Source organism: Colobus angolensis, unplaced genomic scaffold (genome assembly GCF_000951035.1).
Source record: "Colobus angolensis palliatus isolate OR3802 unplaced genomic scaffold, Cang.pa_1.0 Scaffold13, whole genome shotgun sequence".
NCBI lineage: Eukaryota > Metazoa > Chordata > Mammalia > Primates > Cercopithecidae > Colobus > Colobus angolensis.
Genome location: NW_012114252.1, coordinates 5,062,275 through 5,072,121, shown reverse-complemented (window position 1 = coordinate 5,072,121; position 9,847 = coordinate 5,062,275). Strand labels below are relative to the sequence as shown.

Below are 9,847 nucleotides of genomic sequence, written 5' to 3'. Positions count from 1 at the left end.
GGGCAACAGAGCGAGACTCTGTCTCAAGAAAACAAAAGTATATAAAGTAAAAATTAAACTCCGCATTTCCTCCTTTCCCTGCCCATATCTCATCCCCAAAGTTAACTTGTTTTAAGAGTTTAGGGTGAATCCTTTCAAGTAAGTCACAAATACCACAAAAATATGTGGTATTTGTAAACCAAGGAAAGGAATAAAATTGGTCCTGAAGAAAAATCATAACATAGGCCTCGAATGCTGTTAGGCCTCTCCTATCTTTTCTTTCTTCTCAATCAGCTTGGTTTTTCTCACCGTGAAGACAGGCTTTTTGGCTCCTCAGTTATTTTGAAAGAACATGGCCACCAAAAAGTTCCAGCTTTGTAGGACCTCAGAGTTCAAGTAGAGTAACCAGACTATACTAGCACCTTAGTCGAATTCTAAATCCCAAGAAGAGGCTTCAGTTGGCCTAGAGTCAGCCAGATTCCATTCTGTGGCCTGCCTGGGTCAACTTGGGGAGATCATAAAGGATGGTGGGGGGAGGAGTCTGGTCAGAAAAAAACTGTATGTATCGACTGCAGTATATTTTGGTCTTCATTCCATGTCAGTGCCGTGTTTTTAAAGACTATAAAACAGTCTACTGCGTTTTAAAAGTTAGAAGACATTATACACATTTAGATTATTTCCAGTGTTTCATTATTGCAAGCAATACAGCAATGAACAATTATCTACATTATACATCATGGAATTCGGGGGGGTGTCATAGAATATGAACATTTGAAATTTTCATATATATTACCACGTTGCCCTATAAAAAGGTTGTGACGTGATACTTCCACATATATGTCTGTACTGGACGTTTCCATTCGTTTTCAGCTTTGCTAAACGTTATGTTGGGGAAAAAAAGATATTTATTTATCTATTCGACAATATTTAATGGTCATTTATACTGTACCAAGTCTCTAAGGACATGCGACTACAGCAGAAAACAAAACAAATCCCCTGACGCCATGGAACACTAAACAGAGGGCAGTCACATCAATGTAAATGTTGAGTGCTAGGAAGAAAAATAAAGAAGGGTAAGATGATTCGGCAGGTTTGGGCAGAGCTCGCTATTTTAATTGTGGTGGTCATTCAAGCTGAAAACGGAAGTAAGGGTAAAAACTAGGCAGACATCTGGGGAAAGGCCATCCAGGTCCCAGGGAAGTAGCATGCCTGGCACATTCAATGAAGAGCAAGCAGGGTGGGGAGGCTGGGGCAGAGTGAGGAAAGGGGAGAATAGGATAATATATCAGGGTAGGACCTAGGGAATATCGTTATCATGATTGCAAGCCTTCTGCACTGTCTGTAATAATAATATTATTATTTTTTGAGACAGAGTTTTGCTCTTGTTGCCTAGGCTGGAGTGTAATGGTGAAGTCTTGGCTCACTGCAACCCCTGCCTTCCAGGTTCAAGCGATTCTCCTGCCTCAGCCTCCCGACCCGCCATCACGCCCGGCTAATTTTTGTATTTTTAGTAGAGACAGGGTTTCACCATGTTGGCCAAGCTGGTCTCGAACTCCTTACCTCAGGTGATCCGCCCACCTCGGCCTCCCAAAGTGCTGGGATTACAGGTGTAAGCCACCGCGCCCGGCCTGTAATAATATTAACAACAGCAGCCGGGCGCGGTGGCTCAAGCCTGTAATCCCAGCACTTTGGGAGGCCGAGACGGGCGGATCACGAGGTCAGGAGATCGAGACCATCCTGGCTATCACGGTGAAACCCCGTCTCTACTAAAAATACAAAAACTAGCCGGGCGAGGTGGCGGGCGCCTGTAGTCCCAGCTACTCGGGAGGCTGAGGCAGGAGAATGGCGTAAAACCCAGGAGGCGGAGCTTGCAGTGAGCTGAGATCCGGCCACTGCACTCTCCGCCTCAAAAAAAAAAAAAAAAAAATATTAACAACAGCAAAAGATCATTTTGCAGGCCAGGCACGGTGGCTCACGCCTGTAATCCCAGGACCTTGGGAGGCTGAGGAGGGAGATTGTCTGGATCCCAGGAGCTTGAGACCAGCCTGGGCAACTGGGCAAAACCCATCTCTACCAAAAATTAGGCGGGCGTGGTGGCGCACGACTGTATTCCTAGCTACTCAGGAGGCTGAGGTGGGAGGATTGCTTGAGCTCCATTGGTCGACGCTGCAGTGAGCCGCGATCGCGCCACTGCACTCCAGCCTGGGTAACATAGGGAGACCCTGTCCCCGCCTGGCTAAAAAAAAATCATTTTAAAATTGCAATCTCCCATCTCCATCTGCAACAACTCCCCTTTCTCAGCTCAACTGATAGGTAACCTCTAGATATGGCTGTAGTACAAGAATGAAAGGAGGTACTCATTCATAAATCTGATCCATAGTGGTGGCATTTCCGGGAAAAATGTTCCATACCCCCACCATACCGGCGACCCTATTTGCACCTGGCTGACCAGGCAATCGGGGAAAGGAGCCCCGCCTGCGCGGTGGTGAGCGCGGCCCCGCCCAGCCCGCTAGTGGGCGGGGAGAAATTGGCCACAGAGCAGTCTCCGGAAGCTGCGGCTGGCCACCCTGTTAACGTGTCCCGCGAGTGAGGCGCGTCGCAAAAGGTCGCGGCGGAACTTCCCTGCGCTTTTCAGACCATACGCTTTACGGTACTAGGCATTGCTGAGCTGGGAGATGTCGGCAGCGGGTTGGGAGGAACCGTGGGGTCCTCCCGGCGGCTTTGCGAAGCGGGTCCTGGTGACCGGCGGTGCTGGTTTCATGTAGGTAATGGCCAAGCAGTGGCTCCCCAGAAACCCCTACCTTTTCCCGCAGCTCTGCTTGCCCTAGGCAATTTGGGTCCAGCTTTGAGGGGTCCTTATTCTGATGGGAGGGTCCTAATGCACGACCTAGACCAGCTTTTCTCTCCCTGGCCTGCAAAGAAGTGGTTCCTTTGAAACTGTGACTTCTTTAAAACGCCTCTTCCAAACCTGTGTTACTCTCGCCCTTCTGTGGCCCTAGGTGCTCACCACGTCACTCCTTAAATGCGTACAAGTTACCCTAAGTTGCTCACCGACCCTCTGCTTCCCACCCCCAGCCTAGAGCACCCCCACCCCACGATGGGCCCTGTACACATAGGCACCCCAAAAACGATCTGAGGTTTATAATAGGACATCCAAACATTTACAAATCCACTGTTGACACCCTTTTCTTCCTCAGACCCACATTCGATCAGCAAGCCCTCTCTACTTCCAAAGTATATCCTTACGGCTACCACTTCCCACCACTTTCCCCTTTCCACCCTAGCCCATGTTTGCCGTCATCTTTTGCCTAGACTGCTGCTGTAGCCTCCTGGTTGGCCATAACTGTGTCCACGCATATTCCTTTAAAGCCTGTTGCTCACATACAAGTCAGTGTTTCTTAATCAGGTCATGTTAGGAGCAGGATTACTTCAGTGGTTCCTGCCACACTTAGAATAAAGCCCAAACTCTACCATATCTAGAAAACTCAAGTGCCCAAGCCCTACTTTTGCAACGTGATCTGCTTTTCTGTACCTGCCCTGCTTCCCCTCTTACAGTTCTTGGAACACACCAAGACACACGTTTCTATCTTGAGGCCTTTGCACTGGCTTCCCCTTTCGTTAGGCTGTTTGCATCACTCAATTCCGGTTTTTATCCAGGTATCACCTCCTCAGAGAGTTCACTAGCACACTTACCTCTACCTGCAATTATATTGCGGATTTGTGTCTGCTTGTTTATTTTTTGTATCCCTACTCTAAAATGCAAACATGATAAGGACAGAGACTACTGTTCACTCAGCACCTGGAAGAATGCCTGGCCCATTCTATATAAGTCTTTAGTAATTGTGGAATGGATGAATACAAGAGTTATAAACAGGAAAGTCTCCCATCCTCCCCTCAAGGAACTCTGTGTCTAGTGGAAGAAAAGGGAATGTGAGGATTCCTGTTTATGGCCATTTGCACATTAAATCACCCCTTCTAATCTGACAAGTCACTTGGGGGACAACATCAGGCTGGCAGGTTTCACTTAATGAGAAAGAGGACTATGGGCATGAAAGGGTAATACTTGTGTGAGAGTGCAGGTCCAGGGAGGGGGCGATGTAGAAATGCCGACTACAAACTCCAAGTTCATAATTTGGTCAAGGGCTGCCCTTTCCTGGGAGCCCAATATTTTAAGTATATATGGTAAATCTGATAGATCATTTCACTGAGATATGCCTCAGATTCCCCTTTAGGGTCCTCTGAAGCTCAGGACCCACAGTGGATATCCAACTCAGGATGGTTTCAGGTGTTATTAGCCTGGGAATCCTGGGTTCAGTCTAGAACCCTCCTGAGGATTCTAGTTTAACATTACCAAAATTTTATACCAAGAAATAGCAATTGCAGAAGTTACTATTAAATATAGACAACTGACTATGCTCATAGTAATTTAAGTTTTACATACTTATATCTGCAGTTCCTGAAAAGGCATGCTATAGGCATGTACAGTTGTGCTGACTGGCTCCCATTTATCATTCCACTTTACTCCACACTTGTGCATGTATGGATGGCATCATTTGGTTAAACTGACTTTTTTCCCTATACCCAGAACCAGTGCATTCTCTCTTCTACATAGTCTAAATGGAATGTAAAACTTTTGTTTATAGATACTATTGAGAAGTTTGGTAAAAAGTTTGCATGTGTGTGTATTTAGTGTAGTTATATTGTTTTCTGTTATCTTAGAAAAAATTAAAGTTATCTTTAAGTATTTTCCTAGTACTCAACATCTTAGGAAAATATTCAAGAGTTTAGGGAAGTGAAGATTTTTCACTAACAAGATATACTTTTTTTTTAAATAGTGCATCACATATGATTGTCTCTTTAGTGGAAGATTATCCAAACTATATGATCATAAATCTAGACAAGGTGAGTTTTATAAAAATGAGCTTCATGCACTGAAATTACATTTCAATTTATGTTTTTTAAAAGTACTAGAATCCTGTCATGCTGATATTTTAATTTTTTATTTAGTCATTTTAGCAGTTTAGAGGCTCTATATTGTAATATGCTTATGCTGTATTTAATCTTATATGTCAGTTTTTGAAACTTGCATTTCTTATGGTGGTCCACAAAGTAAAGTTTTTGTTTTGTTTTTTCAGTTGCTACTTTGCAAATGGACTTTTTGGATTTTCATTAAAAAAAAACTATAAGAAAAATTTATAAGGCAGTTTGGTGATTATAAGCCTTAATTGGATTTTTTGTCTATTTTTTAATTGACATATCTTAGCTGTGCTTGCTATGGGGCATATGGTGATGTTTTGATACACGTATACAATGTGTAATGATCAAATCAGGGTAATTGGGACATCCATCATAAGAATAACCCTTAACTCTTATGAAGCTTTGCCTGACTTGCTGTTGTGGACAGGAATTTTTTTCTATGTCACCAATATACCAACAGTTTGAGGAATAGGTATAATGAATTCTAATATGTATAACACATGTATAATTATTTTCAATCACTAATTCCTTTTCTGTAAGAAATGGTAAACTTTTCTAGCCACCAGTGGCTACAGGCAAATTTTGGCAGGCACATTTTTTTGTGTGTTTGTTTGAGATGGAGTCTTGCTCTGTCGCCAGGCTGGGTTGCAGTGACGCGATCTCAGCTCACTGCAACCTCCACCTCCCGGGTTCAAGCGATTCTCCTGCCTCAGCCTCCTGGGTAGCTGGGATTACAGGCGCGCCACCAAGCCCAGCTAAATTTTGTATTTTTAGTAGAGATGGGGTTTCACCATGTTGGCCAGGATGGTCTCGATCTCTTGACCTTGTGATCCACCTGCCTCAGTCTCCCAAATTGCTGGGATTACAGGCATGAGCCACCACCCCCAGCCAGGAACATTTTTTAAAGTAGAGATTTATGAAAAGGTTTTTGTTTTGTTTTGTTTTTTGGTACTTTGAAAAGGTAACAAAATTACTTGTTTTTTACTTTTAAGATATCAGAAACTTAAAATGTGTAAAAACAGGCCAGCGTGATGGCTCACGCCTGTAATCCCAGCACTTTGGGAGGCTGGGGCAGGCGGATCACGAGGTCAGAAGATCGAGACCATCCTGGCTAACACGGTGAAACCCTGCTTTTACTACAAAATACAAAAAATTAGCTGGGCCATGGTGGCTGGTGCCGGTAGTCACAGCTACTCTGGAGGCTGAGGCAGGAGAATGGCGTGAACCCGGGAGGCGGAGTTTGCGGTGAGCAGAGATCGCGCCACTGCACTCCAGCCTGGGCGACAGAGCGAGACTCAGTCTCAAAAAAAAAAAAAAAGAGTGTAAAACCAGGGAGCAAACACACTTTAAGAGGACATTAAGAGGTTCTTGTATTATAACCATTAACATTTATAGTCTAAAATAAATTGGTATTTGATTGGAAAAGCTAATGTAACTTTTTGTACTGCCCCTTCTGTGCTCTCTTCTTACAAGTTGGATTACTGTGCAAGCTTGAAGAATCTTGAAACCATTTCTAACAAACAGAACTACAAATTTATACAGGTATGAACATTTTCATGTAATTATACTGTGACTCTTTAGTCATGCAGGGATTATAGTATCTTTGTACTTTACAAACCTGTGTAATATGAGCTTGAAAGGAACACTAATTAAAGGCCTTTTAAAAGATCAGATAGTTAATTTCCAAAAGTACCATGTGCTCTAGAGGATACTACTTTTGATTGACAACACATACAAAGCTACATGTGATTTTTGGTACCTTAGCAGATCTACCAGTAGCTGACTGAATTTACATGGTTTGTATTTTAGTTCCTCCCTAGTCTTTCCCTATGAAGGTTGATTGACTCTGTAAGTCTCATTTTTAGACAAATCCAAAGTATAAACCACAGGACCAGTTCATTAATTTGCAAAGGGAAATGTTATTGTCAAATGAAACTATTTAACTTATGATATATTGTTTTTTAAAGTTATGCCATAAACCCTCTTTTTAACTACAAAACTTAAATAATATACTAACAACCATTTCATAATTCTGTATGAAAGTGTTTTCTTCAGCTATTGACGAATTGTCAAGAATACATATTTTTAGAAGAATTAAATGTACATATAAACGTTAGAAGTACCATAATTTTACTTAATTGTGATAAAATGTGTTTTCAAAATATCATTCCAGTTGTTACACTGTATTTTTTTGAGACAGAGTCTTGCTCTCTCGCCCAGGCTGGAGTGCAGTGGCATGATCTCGGCTCACTGTGACCCCTGCCTCCTCGGTTCAAGCAATTCTCCTGCTTCAGCCTCCCTACTAGCTGGGATTACAGGCACCCGCTACCATGCCTAGCTAATTTTCATATTTTTAGTAGAGACAGAGTTTCACCATGTTGGCCAGGCTGGTCTCAAACTCTGGACCTCAAGTGATCCGCCCGTCTCAACTTCCCGAAGTGCTGGGATTACAGGCGTGAGCCACCACACCCTGCCTAAGATATATTTTAATAATGGTTATCTCAAAGGGTTCTTAAAAAATGCTAAAAAATGTTTTCTTTTAATATAGTGGCCTTGGGTTGGCAAAAATGTTGTGGACAACACTAGCATGGTAATTAGTAGTTGTTGGTGCTCATTAAAATATTATTTGGAAAAATAATTTGAGTTGAATATCTAATATCCTAAGATGCTGGAGAAGTACATCATTGGTATACTTGTTTGAGCACTTAGTTGAATTTTCAAAACATTCTCTATTAAACAGGGAGGTGGGAGGTAGGGGGATGTTGTAGTACAAATGGTTATGAATGAGAGTGCTCAATGAAACCTAACCCTTTCATGTTTGCTTTTTCATATAGGGTGACATATGTGATTCTCACTTTGTGAAACTGCTTTTTGAAACAGAGAAAATAGATATAGTACTACATTTTGCTGCGCAAACACATGTAGGTAAGCATTGTTTTATGTTACAGTTATGATTGGCAGTTCTCTCCCGGCCCCCGCCCCCCTGCCCCCACCCACGTACTTAATAATACTTATATTTGAAAGAGGATATATCATACTGTACTAGAAAAACAGCCACTGTGTCATCAATAAACTCAGCACTTTTTAGATACTTTTATTAGCATTGCAAGGCTATATTAGTGAAATACAACCTTGAATGCTGTCTGAAAACTTGAGTTGAACCAATTCAGGATAGTAAAGGGGAGCAATGGGGAGATGGGCCATCAACTGTATTTTTTACGTTGTTTTTCTTAAATTTTGTTGTGGGTATGCAGATGAACATTATTATATCATTTTGTGAATTTTAGATATTTTCTAATAATTTGACAGTTTTATTATGAAATATATTTGAAAGCGTTTAGAAATACAGTCAAATAATGATAATGTGAGCACCCATGTACCTATCACCTGAACAAAAGGCAGAATGTTGCTGAATCCTCTTCAGTAGTAAGTACTACTGCTACCTATTACCAGATTTAAAGTTACAATTTCCTTTGCTTTTCTCTACACTTTTGCTGTTGTGTATATATATACGTATATATATTTATATATACGTATATATATAATGACGTAGAGTTTTTTTTGTTTTTTCAGAATCCGTGTAGATTCATCCATGGAGTCGGATATAGATATAGTTTGTTTTTAGTGTCATTCCAGTCTAAAAAATATATATGTGTACACCGTAGTTTACTTAATATACTTTATTCTTAATGGCCATTTGGGTTCTTTACACTTTGGAGCAACTTTGAACACTACTACCTTGAACATGTATCATGATACATAAATATACATTACATTTGGCTATATAACTGAGATCATAAGATCTGCATACTTCATGTTGAGATAATGTCAAACCATGTTCCAAAGTAATTATACCAACTTCCACTCCTCCAGAAGTGTGTGACTTACTGTTGCTCCAAATCTCATCAAAGCTTAGTTTTGTCAGTCTTTCCATTTTTGCCAATTTCAGTGCTGTGTAGTGGTGTCTCATGTTTCTAATTTGTATTTTCCCTGATTACTAATAAGATTAAGTACTTTTCATATGGTTTTTTGTAATTTGGATTTCTCCTTCGTGAAATGCTGTTGCAATCTTTTGTCCATTTTAAAATGGGATTGTTTACCTTTTTCTCATTGAAAGAGAAGTTTCAATAAGAAAAAATGGCAAGCAGAGTTTTTATATATTCAGGACACTAGTTCTTTGTCATTCTGTATGTTACAGATGCCTTCTGCTCTGTATGGCCTATCTTCTCACTTTTTTGATAGTGTGTTTTGATGAACAGATGTTTTCAATGTCAGTGTAGTGCATGTGTGTTTTTTCCTTTATGCTTACTGCTTTTTCAGTTCTTAAATTCTCTCCTACCCTGAGGTCATGAAGATATATTTTTCTATATTATCTTTTCAAAGCTTTATAATTTTGTGTTTCACAATTAGATTTGTAATCCATCTGAAATTAATTCTTATATAACACCAATTTCATGTTTTTCCATGTGAATACCAATTATTCCTGTACCATTTATTGAAAAGTTTACCAGTTTCTACCCTCTGTCATATCAAGTTTATTTTTGTATCTCTGTCTCTCTTCATTTGTTTGTCTCTGCCTGTCTGATACGCACTATATTGACGAATACAATGATTTCATGTCTGTTAAAGCAAATCCTTCTACTTCGTTAATGATAAAAGCAGCTGTGCACTTCTACCAGCAATTTATGAGATATTTGCCAACACTTGCTGTGTCAGTTTTGTGGTTTTAGTTTCCCTGATGAAGTTAAAAACCTTTTCATTTGTTTATTGGACTATTCTCCCTCTCTTTCTTATTAGGATATCCTCTTTGGAAAAATTTCTATTTAAGTTTCGTGACCATTTCATATTAAGTTGTCAGTTTTTTCCTTACAGATTTTATATATTTTGGATT

At 40.6% G+C, this 9,847-nt stretch overlaps 1 protein-coding gene across 2 annotated transcripts in view; it reads left to right on the top strand.

Annotated features, from left to right (window-relative positions):
• The first annotated feature begins 2,515 nt into the window (after window positions 1–2,515).
• The window catches only part of TGDS (TDP-glucose 4,6-dehydratase), a 26,061-nt gene continuing 18,729 nt past the window's right edge, over window positions 2,516–9,847 (top strand). Inside the window, exons 1-4 of one of the 2 annotated variants that reach the window (XM_011933789.1) lie at window positions 2,516–2,740; window positions 4,815–4,881; window positions 6,430–6,498; window positions 7,791–7,881. In XM_011933789.1, the coding sequence (XP_011789179.1) occupies window positions 2,655–2,740; window positions 4,815–4,881; window positions 6,430–6,498; window positions 7,791–7,881 (313 nt within the window). In that variant the 5' untranslated portion in view covers window positions 2,516–2,654. Of the gene's footprint in view, window positions 2,808–4,814; window positions 4,882–6,429; window positions 6,499–7,790; window positions 7,882–9,847 lie in introns of both variants that reach the window. The other variant, XM_011933790.1, reaches the window with a different exon arrangement.